This window comes from Chiroxiphia lanceolata, chromosome 6 (assembly GCF_009829145.1).
Source record: "Chiroxiphia lanceolata isolate bChiLan1 chromosome 6, bChiLan1.pri, whole genome shotgun sequence".
In the NCBI taxonomy this organism is placed as follows: Eukaryota; Metazoa; Chordata; class Aves; order Passeriformes; family Pipridae; genus Chiroxiphia; species Chiroxiphia lanceolata.
The window spans coordinates 29,535,462-29,553,463 of record NC_045642.1 but is presented as its reverse complement, the minus strand read 5'-3'; the positions used below and the strand labels follow the sequence as shown (position 1 = coordinate 29,553,463).

Genomic DNA, 18,002 nt, shown 5'->3' with positions numbered 1-18,002 from the left:
GTGTATTCTAAAAACATAAATGTCACGTTTGGGAGGCAGCTAGAGTTAACCATCATCATTTGTAGAGTCATGAACATATTTCTTCCCAAATGTTGCAAGTATTGGGGTACTTATCCTGCCTTTATAGAATGTTTGCTAAAAATGTCCTCTTTGCTTTCTAAATACAAATAATTCTTTTGTTAGCAGAGAAGTGCATTATAGCCCTTAATCCAGAAACACCAGACCTTTAGAAAAAAGTTTTCACTGTAATCTGGACTACAGAATCCTCTTCATGCTGATCTGATAGAAAGATCTAGTCACTGCTATAATATAAATAATACAATTAAAACTTATTGAATTTCCATGTCCCTCATATTTTTCCAGAAGTTAGACACATTTTATCTTGTGTTAAAAAAAAAAAAGAAAAATACAGTGCTTCTGTGTGGCACTGTAGAGCTGCAAGGACACATTCAGTTATAGCATAAGAAACAATCACATCGTAAACCAAGAGAAACATCGTGAGAAAGTCAGATAAAACATCTATCAAATATTGTAGGAATTATGGGTGGGGAAAACTCTTGCAGAATAGTTCCGAATACTTTAGAAATTCAGTTAACTTGTGCAACCCCACAGACAGCTCCTCTTAGTGACAATAAAATACACAACACTTCTCAGAAGAAGCCATCACTCAAGGCACTGGAAAATTTCCAGAAAATAAAGACAATTTGTTCTTGTGAAATGTCAGATTTGATGCCACTACACTGTTGATGTATATCTGATGGTCAAAAATGTAATGCTTACTGCTGTGATCTGGATAATCCTTCTCTACTGTCTCACAAAATGAAGACCCTGTTTCCTATGGTCTACCTCCCTCCTGAAAGGCTGCTCCCTGTAAACAGTTGGAAACACTTATGAAACAGACACCTGCATCTCACTGCAATACCTATTTCTTGCCTGTTTGTGTGTCACAGATGCGAATTAAATCATAGAATCATAGAATGGTTCGTGTTGGAAGGAACCCAGTGGAGACTGCAAGAGCAATATTTTCTCTTTAGTTGTTAACGAATGACAGAAGCAAGATGTTCACAAACATCTCTCTCCCTGAATCAAAGAAAGCATTAGATGAAGGAGTAAATTGAAGCAAATAATTTATCTACAGATAATTTATCTTATCTTTTTAAGAAGTTTGCATTTTTAAACTGTTGATATGAAGCATAAACACTCTACCTACAGTTTACCTAACTACGTCAATTTAAGAGCTCAGCGTACAAAGAACAGCAGGCCTTAATGCCTACATTTATTAATTTAAAATAAACAAAGATAACTTTTACCTGCATTTAATGATATCATATGAGATTAGAGCTATTCCGAATGTGTTGAATTATTCTGATGATATTATCAGATGGCTTTGCTAAAGAGAGATTTCCCCAGGAGCATTGATCTTCTTGCTTGTTGGTCTTCAGTAGATTTTGACTCACCATCAGGTGAGTCTTCTTTAGGTACTTCTGTTTTTTTCAGTCTTTGAAATAACTGCAGTATTCTGGGGAATTGGGCCTTTATCCTCCTAAGCCATCCTACTATTTCCTGTCTATAACGCATGGTAAGGTTTACTCCAAGGAAACAGAGACAAAAAAAAGTAAGTAGTATTAGTCTTACTTTTGCTCTCTGAGAAGTCTTCCTGGCTGGAGGGGGTCCACTGTCAATGCTACCTCCAAATCCTTCCAATTCACAATATGGAGGAGCCCAGCCATACTCGCAGTGACAGTTCTTACGATTGTTACACACTCCTCTGTCATGACACTTTGTCACGTTACAGTCGTAGTTCAGCACTGATACACTCATACACGTCCTGTTGATACAAAGCATATCGCTACCACATGGTGTGCCATCTTCCACAGCTCCCATGTCAGCTCCTGGCATCCCTACGTGATAGTCAAGACCCCAACAATTTTTACCTCCAACAGGAGTTTGGACTAGCGTTACATGGTTCTGCAAGGGAGGCAGTTTGACTATGTTTTCACACTGAATCCTACCGCATAAGATATTCTCAATACTGCATTTTGTAAAATGGATATTGTTATGAATACCACAATTCCCAAACCGGTCACCTTGAGTATTCACTGCTTTGAAGCAATCTAAAGAAGCAGCCCTGGCTTGTTTGCCAAAGAGATCCTGGCACTGTTTACTGTGGGAAGAACATTTTCCTTCATAGCAATAAGCACCATCTTTGCAAGGGGTTCCATCTTGTAGGTAGACATCCAGTGGGCACTGAGGGGAAATCCCATTGCAATACTCTGGCAGGTCACAGCTGCCAGTACTTTCTCTGCAGAGTGTTCCTGCTGGAAGGACCTTACAGTTCTTGCAGCATTTTCCAGACGCACAGACTGAACCTACAGTAAGCGTACAGTTCGGGTGGCAACAAGGATCCTTTCTGCAGACTGATTGTGAACCACAGTCACATTGCTCTCCACTTTCTAATATCTTATTCCCACAGTATTCACGCTTCAAGGCGTAGAAAGCGCCTGCTGGTGGTGGTTCACGAAGGCAGTCAGCACCTTTTACAAGCAGGTCAAAGTAGTATTTGTAACTGCAGTCACTGAACGCATCAGTGTCAGCGTTGCTTTCGTACATAATGCATTTCTCTCGTTTGCATTTACAGTCTGCTTTATCATGGCTCATCCCAAGATTATGGCCCAGCTCATGGACAAATGTGATAAAAAATGTGGACAACTTTTTTTCAGTGAAGGAAGCAACAGCTGATGACCAGTTGTTATCACACACTGTCCCTATATATGCCAATCCCAGGGTGCTTCCAAAGCTCTGGAATGCAAATAAGTGAGCAACATCATGGTGCATCCGTCGGGACAGGTTTGACTTTCGCCAGTTGTTAAAGTCACTGAGTACCTTGCCGAGAGATGTAGTAATATTTATTAAGTTGCTTTCGGTCCATATCTCCAATCCTATAAGAAACAGCCGAACAGAAAGCTGTTTGTACAGAATGTCCCCAATGTTGATGACTTCCATGACTTGCCTCAAGACTTCGGATTTATTCCTGCCCGACTGCACAAACCGCACATTGTCCACGACCACTACTATCTTGACATATCTGATGTGTGTCCACCAGTCCTTCAGTTCCTCGTTCTCCTCCTCTGCCTTTGGAGCCTTGAACCAGGGCAGCACAGCCTTTTGGTGCTGCAGCATCTCAGGGGTCAGTCCGCAGGTGGGGCCCATGGGGCTGTTGGCCTCCTCCATGCGGTAGAGGATGTGCCGAAAGGCTGGATCATTGGGGATGGGCTCGATCTGGAAGGTATCATCCTCCACCCAGAGCACGCCGTGGAGGCCCCTGTCACAGGCACTGAGGGCCACCAGGGAGCCAGGGCTGCCCAACACCTCGCCCTGGTAGAAGCAGTTGTCCCGCACGAAGGGGTGCTCCTCCCGGCGGGCCCCGTCCTTGCCATAGGTGTACAATGTGAAGGGCCGGGAGACCAGGCCCCGCCGGGGCTGCAGGCGCAGCACCCGCGGCCGCCCCGCCACCTTCAGCCAGTAGGTCACGGCCGGGGGGTCGCTGCCGGCCCGCGGGCTCAGTTGCCGCGGCACAGTCACCCACGCGGCGAGGGGCTCGGCGGGGCGGGCCCCTCGCGCACCGGGGCACCCCGCCAGCCCCAGCAGCAGCAGCAGCACCAGGAGCCCCGGCAGCGCCCCCATCGCTGCCGCCCGGCACCGGCCGCCCCCCCGCCCCGACCGGGGATGGAACCCGAGAGGGCCCAGCCCGGGAGGAACCGCCCCGAGGCTCCAACTGCCGCCGTGGCGGCCCGGCCCCCGCGGGAAACGGCACCTGCGGCCGGGGGCACATCGCTGCCTCCTGACCCTGCCCTTTCAGCACGGACAGAGGCTCCTGTGGGGAGGAAGGAGTAAATCAGCCTTCCACAAGCACGTTCCCATATTTTTATAAGCTTCATTTCAAATTAATGGGTGCTTCTCCTTCTGAGCAGACATAAAGAGAGAGGCCCCCAGCTCAGATTCGCACTCTTTGTCACAGATGGTTGTGTTGAGCAAAGAGATCATTCTTGGGTAGGCCACAAGTGGGAAAATCTGTTTTAAAATCTCAAAGGATGGCTTTTGCTTTTTTCACTCTTTCTATTAGAGGATAATTTGTGAGCGGACATCAGAAACAGGCTATTTTCAGCTCAAAAGAAAATCTGGAAAAGTTTAGAATCTGAAATGAAAAAATATAGAAATACTCCTTGTGGTACCCTTTCTTAGTGTGTGCCTTACTAGAGCTACTTACAGCTATACACACCCCTCCAAGAAAACAGATAGAATAAGGGTAATTCACTTCCACTACATTCAATAATATAGAGGCAAACTAATAGCACCAAATATAAAACCTCAAGCCTATTTACACCATAGATGCTACATACCTACAACAATATGCTTTAATTACAGACATAACCGATGCAGCAGCCATTTTCCCACATCATGGCCCTTCTAAAGGCTTGTGCTTGCAGAGCACTGGAAAGAGAACACTTACAGGTACCTCTACCACTTGGCTACCATTCTCATTTTGGGATACAGCTACATCAAGACATCATCATAACTGGTCTACTCTGGCCTCCAACTGGGAGGTCTGGAGACACACTATATAACACTGCTGCTTCTTTTGAGAATGAACGCAGGATCACTCTCGAGGAGAAAAGACAATGCAGAAAGAACTGTGTCTTGTCGATACCACCTGAGGAGTCTTTCTGCTGTGCCTTTTGCAACCAGACCAGTCTATCTTGCATTGGCCTTTTTAGTCACCAGCATGTTTGTAGCAAATGTGGGTAGAGCCCTTCCCAAATCTTCATTCGTGAAGCCCAGCCATGATGACATCAAGACACAGCTAGAACACAGTGATCTGGATTGTGGTAGGACAGGATGTCCTGTGCAACACAGCTTTGCACACCGGTTTTCTGGCACATATTGCTGGGATTCAACATAGCCACAGCTGTTATCTTTTGGGAATTCTTCAAAACTTTCATTTCAGTGCTGAAAGCACAGCTGGGATGAAGTCCAACCTGCTATGGCTATTATCTTCCTCAGCTACAGGAGGTGCACCCTCCCACCACCCCATATCCATCTCAGGAATCCTGCTTTTCAAGACCAGTTTCTATGTGCTGACCATCACTCTGGGACAGGCAGCAACATTTAACATTTCAGACTATCTGAGGCACTGCCCCTCAGGAGGCTGAGCAGTGAGAGAAGCAGCTAGCAAAATGTTCAGAGCCTCCTTCTGCTGCCTCATGCCCCAGGGTCCTGAGTGGGATGGTTTTCTAAGCTGGGCACTTGGCAGACCTAACCAACAGCTGTGGAGGTTACCAACAGTTGTCCAAAGGAACTTCAGATTCTGTGAACTGACACCTTGCTCACTCCTTGCAAATATGGCCAGCATTAGTAGCATACACTTTGTAATACAGTACCTCAGATTAAAGAAAACAGGATGCCTGCTTCTATTAGGATCGATCTAGAAGCATCTTTCTAGATATACATCCAAATCCATGATGTGTGTTAGCCTTAGATTTATTTTCTCATTAGTTTTAAAATTATAGGAACTGGGGTTTTTTGTGAAGTCTTATGTGTAGCTAGTTACTGAAAAATGATCCACTATTTTTCAATTATTAGTTTTGCATTCCAGGGCTGCGAACTATGTCAGATTATGTCTTTTGAAATATATATAAATCAGACTACAATAACAGAAAAATCCTGTTATATAATCTGCATGCAATGTCTGTAGTGCTATTTTTAAATACATACTTCTCCTGTGTGATCACTCCTTAAGTTATAGTAAAGGCCCTACTAAATCACTCTGCCAATTTGCTAGAGACATCCCTTGCCACCTGTACGACCCCCCAAACTGAAGTTGTCCACTACTTTCTTTCTCTTTTAATATAAATTTAGGACTAGAAAATACTCTAGTTCCACTGTTGAACTCATGGCAGATTATTCTTGTGGGGTAGTGTCAATGTAACTTTGTGCCATTCAGCACCCAAGCAAGCCCTTCGGCATTGAGGTTACATAATTTTCATACAGTGATCACTCTGTTATGTTCAGGTTACCAGACCCTTGCATTTCTGTATGGACCAGGTAAAGATCAAAGGGCAGGGAGGGAAAGATTCTCATTGCATGACAATGAACAGGCTGGGAAGAAAAAACGACTGGCCTTACAGTAGAGCAGGGAAAAAATATCACAGCAGTCTTTGCTACTTCAACTGCAGAAACATTTCTTTGGCAGGTGTAATCAGCTTTCTCATGAGTGTTTTTCAAATTTTTTTCAATCTCGTAGCCCCCTAAAATTTCCAATGAAGGTGCAAGCTCCTATGGAATTGAATCCTACCAGTGAGAAATTTACTGTTCTCACTTACCTTCTGTTGAGTCTTTAGGAACAGGTCACAAAACCCCAGGAGCCTTGTGGACCACAGGTTAAAATCCACTGTCCTCCTAGAAAGAAATTTAACCACCTGATTGCTGAGAAATCACTAATACGTCATAACTCATTCCACTGGGAAAATTTCTCAACACCACCCATCCATCTATGATTCATTGAACCTTGAATGCCTAGTTATCATTTGCTTTGCTATTGAAAAAAATAATGAAAACAACCCTGAAAAAGTGTATCACATCAGCTTTTGTTCAGAAACCATCTGTTGGTTCAGTGAAACCACAGTCTATTTGCATAATATATCTTCACCATTTTCCTCAAAGGGAAACTCTATGTCTCAAAATAAAGCTATTCTATCCCCTTTGCCTTGTCCCTCCTATTGCCTATACCCTTCTAGCCTTGCTCCAAGTACAGCTTGCTTTGGCAAACAACACGTACTGACTGTCCAGATGACCTTTTTTGCTGGGAAAAGGTTACTAAAACATGAAGTATAGGGGCAGAGTAGCAAAGAGAAATGGGCAAGAGCAACACATAGCCCGGTCAGACCTTACTTAGTGAAAAGTTGAAAATGACAGTATTTCTGCTGCACCTGAGGCACCATTAGCTTTACACAGTACATTGAGGTAGCTAGACTAACCCTCTTCCTACAGTCTGGCTGGATTTTTACATGTATGTGTATACATACACACATATATACAATACATGCATAACCATTCATGGGTATGCACACATTTATATGTACTTTCAGACTATGAGAAGAATTGTTTCTACTAAGAGTTCACGGTAATTTTTAGCTCCTGCTACCCTGTGACTTAGAAAAGCCCTTTTGAAGTCTGAATGGTTATTATCCAAGAGCAAAAAGTAGAGACAGTATGACCAAATCTCTCCTTTATGCAAAAGGAGCATGGGCAAATTTCAGAACTGCTGGATTATCTCCCTTTCATCTATAAGCTTTACAAATACTGAAGGTCCTTTGGAAGGACTTGGGACCTCAGCAGTCAGGCTCTAAACCAAGAGAGAGCCTATAAATACCAAAGAGAAAAGGCTTAGATTCTTACACACTGGAAAACATTATTGACTACAAGATAGCTGCTTAACTTCTTTTTAACAGTAAATTACTTGGAGTTTAACAGTAATATCTGACATAATGTCATTTCAGTAAGTTAATATCATAGCTCACTTAACTGATAAAATTATTTTAGAATATCTGGTCAGCAAGTAACAGGATCAGAAGGTATTTCAGTCCCTTGTATGGCAGACATTCAGCACTGGACAGCTGCTAAGAAATGGGCACACTCATTGGTAACATCCCTAACTGCTTTATAATGTAATTCTCTCAGGAAAAGATCATTCCCCTAGAAGAGGCTTATCACATTCAAATGCATTGTTTCATGAATGGAAGCCATTTTCTGTCCTCTCAATAACTTAGATGCTAGCACTTTACCTCAGATGGGATCAGACCAGAAGTCCATTCTTTGTAACGCCCTTTGACACCAGCCAATACCAGATATTTCTGCAGAAAGCAAAAAGGCTGCTAAGAGATGAAGAGATGAGGACAGTCTGCCCCTTCAGGCCCTTATCTCTGAATTGGCTCAAATTCTGAGCATGGAATACGATTCAGTCTAAACGTTAACTCCAATTCAGCTTCATTAACTTGTACTACAAGACAGAACAAGAGTTCTCTACTTTCCTACTTGCTTCACTACTCAGTTTTACAAACACTTAGTATTTGTCTTTTCTTTCCAAAGGAACTGAAGTCTTGGTCCTCCCAGTACCATCATAGGAGAAACTTTCTCCTACTCATTTTATTGCCCTTCTTCAACCCCCCCTACTTTAGAGGAGTTCTTTTTCAGACATGGAGCTGTACAATACACTTTATTTCAGGTAAAGTCCAGTGGCTGATAGAATACTTTGCTCATACTATGCTCTACCATCCATTTTTTACCACAGCTGTACATCTCTTCAGCAAGGTATCTTTCTTCTGCTAGTAGTGGTAAATATTTCCTTGGTATACAAATAGATAATTTTTTTCCATTAAAACAAACAAACAACCAACCAACAACAACAATAAAAAGAACCAAAAGAAACCCCCCACAACCAAAGCCTAACACCCTAGATCTTCATTACAATGCAGTCTAGTTATCTTTCTTGCTTAAGTTTTTCCAAATTACATACAGGTCCCTCAGCTCCTCAAATGGACATTTCCAAGGACTTCATTCTGAACATCAACAGCAAGGACTCCTGAGGTTCCTCACCATTCAGGTCTTATTTCTGGAGATCCCTCCTTTCCATCACTGGGGTAGATGAGACGATGGCTTTGGTGCTTCTTCAGGTACTTGCTTTCAGAGGAATTTCTTTAATAAAAGAAGGAACCAACACCCTTTTGTTCTAAGGATATTCGCACCACCTTGTCATGATTCAATGCTGAACAATTAGCTCTGTCTTGTTTTAAGCATCCCAGAATAACTGCTTTCTATATTTTCACTTGACCTAATAGTTCACACTAGCTTATTATCTACTTCCATCAACATTTGGATAAATAGCTGTTCAAATCTGACCTAGGCATGAAATAAACCTAATACACACTGAAGTACACCTATATATGAATTTCAGATCTGTATCTGCTTCAGCAGAGAACAGCTATTGGCTTATCTACATCTTTAACATTACATCTTGGGATTACAGGACAAAAATGACATGGGTCTTTCTATCATTCAATAATAAATAGTTCTGACAGGTCATTCTACCATTCAGTAATAAATAGCTCTGACTGGGTAGCTAAGTTACTAAAACAGAAAAAGAGTATCTTGTAACCTGAAAATAAATTTGGCACAGCCATCTAAGCATATCTTAGTCTTCCTTCCTATCTACATTTTGGTTGCTATGTACAAAGCTTTTTCTTGCTTACTACAGTTTACTACAGGAAAGAAGGTAACAGTTGTGGAAAGCAAGCAAGCTATTTTGAGGATTGCTCCATTATTTCAATTAAAAAAAAAGGTTTGTGCAATAAATATGCTTCAATAAGCATATAGCTGTCAGTGGTGTTTCTCTTCCACTGCCCTACCTCCTCAGGTCTAAAAGGATGATGTCTAATCAAGGAGCAAGGAAGTGCTAGGAGCACAGAGGAAGAGATGTAATTGATATATTTGAGTTAGAGTGAAAAATTAGAAATATAAACAGCTTCGCTGAGTGTGCCACAGCAAGAAATTTTATCCTGTTTTGTTACGAATCTCTCTCACAGAACACTGGCTTTTATAATAAAGTGTCAGTTTAACCTATAAGTAAAATGACTGCCAAAGAACATTTGGAGACCGAGTGCAGTCTGACACTTAATTACACGGATTTGAGGCTCCAGTTATCAAATCTTTTATCTTTATCCCAAGCATACTAAAGGCACAGCAATTTATAGCAGGCAGCCTAAATCCTTTAGATGAACTTTTCCTCCTCAAAATATATTCCAGTAGCCAAGCAAAAATAATGCTGCCAGTACACATGGTGTATTTGCTGTTAACAAAGTATGCATCTAAGAAAGGCATCCCAGCAGCCAGGAGTTTTATTTGCCAAGAATTCTGATTTTATATATATATATATATAAAAGTTTTTTCTTTTTACATGGGAAACTTAGACACAAAGGATGCAAGAGTTTGTGAAGTTTTCAAGAGGTTGCTAAATATGTCCATGTAAAAACCATGCTCAGAAGCCAACATTCAAAAAACCATGGAGACTGAAAACACCTTCTTTGAGGCAGCTCACATCCTGACATTAACATCTGCATGAGAGGTTTCTACAGAAAAAGCTGTTACAGGGACTTTGGTTCCTGAATTGTCAGCCTCAGTGGAAGAGCTTAAACATAAAGAAAAGGGAGCAAGAATCTCCTGTTTTCCAGGTAATGACGAATCCAGAAGTACAACTTCTCCCTTCACTGGAGCCTCATTCGTTTTTCAGGTGGTCCTTTAGCAGCAGCACTCTGCTGGGCATTCTTTACAGTGTCTTTTTCCTCTGGCTTGACAGTTTCAGGGGCTGGTTCTGGTTCCTTCTTGATTTGATCCACTAAAGATGTAACAGCAAAAGAAAGTCAAATCTTTGATTTTTATTGCTAAAATACTGTTCAGAGTACACAGAAAATATTGTTGCTGTCAAAGGGGCAAAACTAATTTCAAAGGTGTAAGAATAAGCAGGGAGTAAATTCATATGTGTGAAAAAGTGGAATAGATTGAAGAGAGTTCATCCGTTTCCTGTTTTGAGGTTGCTTGTGATCAACTCAAAAGTCTTCAGAGGCTTTCTAGAGCTTCTAGTACCATGTAAAATTACTAAGATGCTGGACTGACTAAACTGTTTCCTCATTCACCCTTTCACCCTCCTACTTTCAAAGACCACTGCCTGCATTTGGACCTTCAGGCAATCCAGTTTTACAGTGAGGGTAGGAATAGAATACATACTTTTTTCATTTTCATTCTGGCTCTCACAGAGAACTCTTATCCAATATTTTGCACAATTAGGCAATGTCAGAATTCCAAACTACCTCAGTAGCAGCAGCAAGAGCTTACATGGCAACTGGAAAATACTGCCATATAGAGGCTATTTTTTATGTCTTGTGAGAATATTAGAGTTTTACCTGGGATAGGCTTTTCTCCGGGCTTTTGCTGTAGGAGAAGAAGAAAAAAAAATAAAACAACACATCAAGGGAACCAAAATAATGATTTTTAACCCTTCCAACTATTCATTTTGGAATAAAATCCAGGCAATGCACTCTTACAAATATGAATTGAGGGTAGAATGGATCACTAAATACACTTCAAACAAAATTCAATTAACATTTTGTAATGTCAAGTTTTTTCTCTTATAACTGAAGAACACTAAAGCAAAAATAATGCAGTTAGCTGGTCTCTACCACATCTGAGGAACAAATGATTTTGTGAGATGCTGTAAACATAATTTCCTTTGCTCCCAAGCAGACCACCTGGTGGAACAAATGGCTACCAAAGACAATCAGAGGTAATCACAACAACTTTCACAGAATGCCAAGAATTCCACACTAATTAATGAGTCTTCAGAACAATGGAGCAACTAAGACAAAATATTGTGGTGACTTGATTGAGCTCACAAAGCATGAAAATGGAAGCAGCAGCAAAACCTGATAGCTGAGACCCTCTGTTATTAGATAAGGAGTCTGTATAATAAAATTCACCCTCATAGTTTCTCCTAAGTCTTAATGACTCCTGCAATTACAAAGGGGAATCCTGCACTTCAATCAGAGTCTTCCATTTTAAACTTATTATCTAATCCATGTTATCATTGCAGAAATACACAAAATTCCTATTCAGTTTCAACTATTCAAGTACTTATGACTGTCTTTTAATTTCTAAGTAAGTTACAGTAATATTGTGGCTTTTAAGTGTCATACCTGAACAAACCTGGGTGGAAACTTCTGTCTTAGGTCTAAAAGCAAAGCATCTACCCGTTGCCTTTGGAAAATGGAACTTGGTTCTTCTTTCTTTTTGGCTTTTGGTTTAGCTTTCTCTGCAAGTCACAGAAACATTAGAGAAAGAGGTATTAAAAATTCTTTTAGCAGCTCTTTGTTGTACGACAAGTTGGTATTTGACTCTCCTCTAACCTTACCACTTGACAAACTTGTTTGACTTACGAAAATGTACACTGGCCTCCAGTGGGTTGAACAGTCGCCCACTTTGTTGACACTCAGCTCACCATTTTCATGTCCCACCTATGCCTCGATGTTCATCCCCACCAGCACAGAACAAGATTTGTTTCCTCACATAGGGAGCTCTCGCTAACCCTTTAGACACTTCACCTCACCTCTACACCATCACTGTGCATTGCCTCAAGCTTTTCCCTACACTACCTTTCCTCTTCCAAAGTATGCAGGAGCAACTAGGAATCATACCTCTTTCTTCTTGATCTTTAAAATGCCACCAGTAGCCCTTGGATGGGTGATAGCGACAGTAAGACATAGCTTCTTCAAAAGCAGACTGAATTCCGTGCACTGCAGTGAGCTTTCAGGACAGGAACATATGGCAGTGTTAGAATTTAAGGAGAAAATACAATATAAATTTTTGAAAGCAGAGTTTTTAAAATTAGTGTTCTATATTCATTTTTATTCTGGGAAGGGAACTTGGGACATCTAGATTTGGACCAAGAATATAATTTAACAGGTGCTCACAAGGCATTTTCTGAAATGCTCTTCTAAACTGGCAGAGAAAAACTTGCAAAAGCAGTAGTTTACGAGACAGAAGGAATCAAAACAAACCCAAGCATGCAATTTAAAAAGAAGTACCATCACATCAGCTTAAAAATGTAAGCCTCATTTAAAAATATATATTACATTAGCTTAACATCAACATTCACTTTTCAAAGCAAGCTTCGCTGAATATGTATTTAGTTACTATTTCATATGTATTTGTCAAGCAATTTTTCTTTTAATTATTCAAACCTGATGCTGTTTTAGCAATTGTGTAGCTTCAGTTATTCTGATCCTTCATCCTTAAGCAATGTATCTCACTTTTTGGGCAATACTGCACTGTCACAGGATCTTTCATTTTCATATGGGATGCACACAATATTAACCAGTGAGGTTTGTTTTTAAGTTATTGCACTGTTACTACACATGATCTTTCCTCAAAAAAGTGAAGGAAAGATTTAAACAGCCTGGAGAAAAAACAAAAGTAAAAACAAACACAAACCAGTACACATCAAATGCACAGAACACTTACAACTCTGGAGTTAATGACAGACCCTAAGTCAGGTGCTTGATAAATCACTCCAGCAATAATATAGTAGTCAGCCAATGGAATAACTGTGGGGAGGAAAAAAAAAGAGCAGGATCGATTTAAAGCTCTGGTTTAAGATCGTGTATTTATTGCTGAATTTCAGTAGTAACAGTAGAAATTGCAATATTTATCTTATCACAAAATTTTCTTTTCTGAACCTTTTCCTTCAAGGCGCTTTATTTGCAGCTTAGCCATAGACTGATAAGAAGAAAAAAAAAACCCAAAATCTGTTTAACAAATAGAAAAGAATAAGCTTTAAGACTTCAAACAAATGACTGGCCTCACAAGAGTTGGAGTTTTCAGAGCCACACCAGTAGAGTCAACTGAACTGCACTGGAAGTAATTCCACTTGCCTTGGCTACCAGCATAAACCCACAACACTGTAAGATCTCATTCTTCTGGACTCAGCTTTCTCCAACTCATACAATCCTCTCAGCTAGACTTCCCAGATAAAATGGTGTTAAGCATACACAGAGCATGCCTTTCAAAATTAATAACATTTTGCTGAAAAAAGACTACCTTCCAAAGGCATTTGCTAAATCAGATTTGGAAGCTCTACTGACCAATCCAAAATTCTTGTTCATTAGAGATGCAGTGCAGAGAAACATCACAACTGCCTCCGTAAAAATCTGCCAAACATTCTTCAATTGAGCAACAATCACAATACTATCAGCTTTGCATTCCTAAGGACTTTACCTGTGCACACCTTTGTTGCAGTTCCTCCATCTGTATTAACAATTCATCCAGTACTTGCATTTTATGAAGCTTAGACACCTGCCTAAAATAACAGTCCAAGACAGCTGGGTGCATAGTTCAGCCAGTACCCACTTATCCTCAAAAGAAAAAAAGATTCTCAGCACTTCCTTACAAGTGGAGCAAGATACAGAACAGCAGCTTTACTGTCTCAGAGCTCTGTACCAGAGCAGCCTACTTTCTTAGACAGGTTACTCTCCCTAATCACTCGATCTAAAGATCTTTCTAAAATCACTTCAAATAGGTAAAAACTTGTCTTAAAGAATTTAAAATATGTTTTTTAAAAACACACAGAAATCATAAGACAGGCCTGCACCAGTTGTATTTGAGTACCCTACACTAGCTGTGAACTCATTAAATTTTAGTTTTCCCTCCCCATTCCCATGTCTCAAATACACTAATATTTGTACCATTACAAAATGAAACACATGGGTAACATCTGAGCTAGGGAACTGTGTGACTCAATCAAGGTACCCAGCACAAACTGTACAGTCACAGTGAGAAAAAGATGTTACCAAACAAGTCCCAGCTAAATTCCACCAAACATACATTTGCCTTACAGCACAAGTCTGAACACACATATTGTGGAAATCCAATCTTGATCTAAAAGGTGTCAAAACCAGAAATTAAGGGCTGCATGATATTTCCATACTCACCTTCTGGAAGCTAGATTCAAAACCTTTAAAAAGGAAATAACTCAAATCTACCAAAGAATCAATCATGTACGTTCTTTTTCAATATGGAACTGCAATATAAAGAGGTCATTACCTAATATAAGCAAATAAGTAGCATTGCAAGACAAGGTGAAGTCCCACACAAGACCAAAATGCATATGCAGAGCTTAAATCCCTAAAAAAAGAAGTTAAAAAATAACTTGCACTAACTTTGCCTTTCTTTTCTATAAAGCTTACTCTGAAATAACCTAAATTATTTTATATAAGCATGCAGTAAACAGAGAAGATAGTCCAATAACTACTGAAATGTGACTACTTATCTGATTAATCACACACACACACAAACAAATTCAAGGTTAAAAAGGAATAATTATGCCAGTTGCATGCAGACAGGGAAAAAAAAGCTAAGGTATTGGATTAAAATCTTGAAAAGGTCATCAGTGACCCTGTAAGGAGTGGTGCTGTTGTCACAAGATTCCATCACGATAAGAAATCATAGCCTAACAGATAAATGTGACGTGGAACGAATGCTATTACCAATCTCCCGTGGCAAAATGTACCACGGGGCAGCGCTCTCTCATTTTCTCTTCCCATTTCACCACAAGATGGCAGTCCCTGCTGCCGGCACTCTGCAGGTCACTGCTGCAGAAGGACGCCCGCCCCATCACAAAGCCTCAGACCCTTCCAGTTAGATTTAAGGTAAAGACAGAAAAGGGGAAACAGAAGTGCTTAGATGCAAATTAGGAATTGATAAAAACGACTAACAGATCGGACTTCTCAACAGCGGGAAGAACCGAGTGACCATACCTTGTGTTGGAGATTGCCTTTGCTGCTTTCGGATAATGAAGAGAATGGGCTCTTGAGCGTGGAGAAGGATGTACTCCACTCCAACCATCTGGCTGAAAAAGATGCAACCAGAATAAGTATCTTCCTCAAAGTAAAATCTGCAGGATGTGAAGAGCAACCAAGGGGCCCAGCAGTAAACCGATGAAGTTCTGATGCTTTGGAAGCTCTTCTATATAATGTGCAGTAAATAAGGGCATAAGATTTCCTGAGTTAGCTATCAAGCCCTAGGTGCATGTACAAAAGGAGTTATAACAACCTGACACAACATCTAAGTGGAACATATATGCAACAAATAAATGGCAAGAAAGATAACAATCTATCATCATCGAGATTTCATTTAAACACAGCAACTAAGAATCCATGTATGATGTGACCATCTGCATGGCTGGTGTAAAAGCCTCTCTGCAACCACAACCAAGCACAAGAAGGAGGTTTCCAGCATCCTTCCATTCAACCATCAAAGTCTTTGGATGGAGGGACAAGGGACACTGCACAGGAAGCAGTTGCAAATTACAACTTACTTCAAATGGTCCAAGGTCATCCGCTGCATTTTGACGACTTCATTGTTACATGTTCGGTCATAGAATGGGTTACTTCTCTCTGAGAAATAGTCCAACACACTCCCATTGTTTAATATTGGAATCCAGGAGCTGTCAACCCAGGAGATTCCTAAGAGGTTGTCTGGGAAGATAAAATCTACACTGAGTACTAAAGCAGCCAGAAACATGCAAATCCATCCAAGAGTAAATTGCCACCAGTTAATGACTATAGCAGAGAAAGGAGATGGAACGCAGCCTCACACAAACCAGTTATAATTAAAAGTGTTTCACAGAGTTCAAATAATAACTGATAACCTTTAACCTGCTGCAGTTCTCTTGGAGGCACACAAAAGAAATAGTCTCTTTTTATGACTGCACTTTTCTTTCCTTGACCACTAGACACCTTTGTGTCTCAAGAATGTGAGCAGGGTCTGTGTGCACATGTATGTGCTCTGTGCAGCTGGGACTTAATTGGCTCTGACACTGGATATAATACTATCATACTACATCGACTCAGCAGTATTATATACGAGTTTACTTTCCCAACACAGCATTAGCTGAGTAGAAACCCAATACAAAGCATGGTTCCTTTTGAAAACTAAGTCTGGTAAGTAAGTTGAATTTACTAAACTAAGTCAGAATCAGTTATGGAGGTGAGGGTGGAGTGGAAATGATACAGTCCACACTAAATATGAACCTGATCATGTTTAAAACAGTTTATTTCTTACAAAAACAGTTTCCAAGCTGTAAACTATGATACTGAAAAACAGGTAGAACTCTACAGATTAAACCAAGAGTTTTCTATTGCTAAAGCCAACGTGTAAACTACTGAGTGAAACAAAATAGCGCTACTAGTAACATCTCACGTGTTCTGTTACTAAAATATATATCATCATGATGTTTCAAAGATTGTTATTATACAAAAAAAAGAAAAATGACCCCAAAAAACAACAGCAGATACAAAGATGCTATCTTTAGGCAGATGTTTCCCACTAGTCTTGAACAAGAGATTCTATTCCTGGCTATATAATTAATCTGCCAATTTGCCTGCAGAAAATTATTTATTCCACAACTCAGTAGGTATTACAGAAATCAAAATACAGAACATTAACAATTATATAAAAAGCAAGCTTTTTAAATGAAACATATTCAATAACCTACAAGTCATTACATGCCGGCTAAATTCCTACAGATTTAGGGAAATTTGCATTAACGTCCCTGAATTTTATTATCACACTGCAGCAAAACCATATTCCTCAAGCAGACCAAAAAAAACCAGTGTAACAATCAGTTTCATTGTCAACAAATCTGCTAACATTGGAGATCCATGAGGCACCTTAAAAAAAACATTCAAACTCATCCATTTTAAATTGCAGAAACAGCAAATAGAATTTCCAAGACACAAGAAAGCAGGAAAAGACATGTATTGTTTAGATTTAAAAAAAATGTAAGCTATGAGATGTCACTGAAGACTGACTGAAGAACTGAAATTCCCTCCGCACAGGAACCACTCCCTAAAGTTCACACATTATATACTTACCCAGAACTCCCACTTTTATCATTCCGCTAAGAATATTTTACTTCTCTGCAATTCTGTGACAACTCAGCATGCTCAAGGATGACTGGATCAGTCCCAAAAATGTCAGTTCATACACTATTAGCAGCTTCTCTGACAAACAGTTAATTAAGTAACACTACCTGCTCAGCTAATTAGGACAAATGCAGCATAAATAGCTACACATAAACCTTGTTAATCTCAGAATTGCCAGCCTAACTCTTTTTGGGTGGGGAGTGGGAGGTCTAGAGGCATTCATGTTATTTCACACACACTATTCTCTCTCCTCGCTATAAAAATGGAAATCTCAGTAACACAGCACTAAGATCCATTATCAAGCACTTAAGTCATGGTAACGCTGATTATTCTAAATGCCTTTCAAAGCCAAAAAAGCTTTCCTTTCAAAAAAACACACAAAATACGATGTGTCTGCATTATTGTCATAATAAATTC

General features: G+C 40.2%; 2 protein-coding genes across 5 annotated transcripts in view; both read right to left on the bottom strand.

The window, feature by feature from the left end:
- The window catches only part of MED6 (mediator complex subunit 6), a 30,167-nt gene that overhangs the window by 7,679 nt on the left and 4,486 nt on the right, over nt 1-18,002 (bottom strand). For 2 of the 4 annotated variants that reach the window (XM_032689895.1, XM_032689896.1), the window contains exons 2-8: nt 15,977-16,136; nt 15,417-15,508; nt 13,126-13,208; nt 12,300-12,408; nt 11,802-11,917; nt 11,013-11,040; nt 8,256-10,447 (exon numbers count right to left, since the gene is read on the bottom strand). In XM_032689895.1, coding sequence (XP_032545786.1) covers nt 10,317-10,447; nt 11,013-11,040; nt 11,802-11,917; nt 12,300-12,408; nt 13,126-13,208; nt 15,417-15,508; nt 15,977-16,136 — 719 coding nt within the window. In that variant the 3' untranslated portion in view covers nt 8,256-10,316. Of the gene's footprint in view, nt 1-3,804; nt 4,196-6,380; nt 6,454-8,255; nt 10,448-11,012; nt 11,041-11,801; nt 11,918-12,299; nt 12,409-13,125; nt 13,209-15,416; nt 15,509-15,976; nt 16,137-18,002 lie in introns of those variants that run through there. The other 2 variants (XM_032689898.1, XM_032689897.1) reach the window with 2 other exon arrangements.
- LOC116787867 (disintegrin and metalloproteinase domain-containing protein 20-like) lies at nt 1,246-3,699 on the bottom strand. Its single transcript, XM_032689894.1, has one exon. It carries the CDS (start codon nt 3,682-3,684, stop codon nt 1,378-1,380), a length of 2,307 nt encoding a protein of 768 aa, XP_032545785.1. The 5' UTR covers nt 3,685-3,699; the 3' UTR covers nt 1,246-1,377.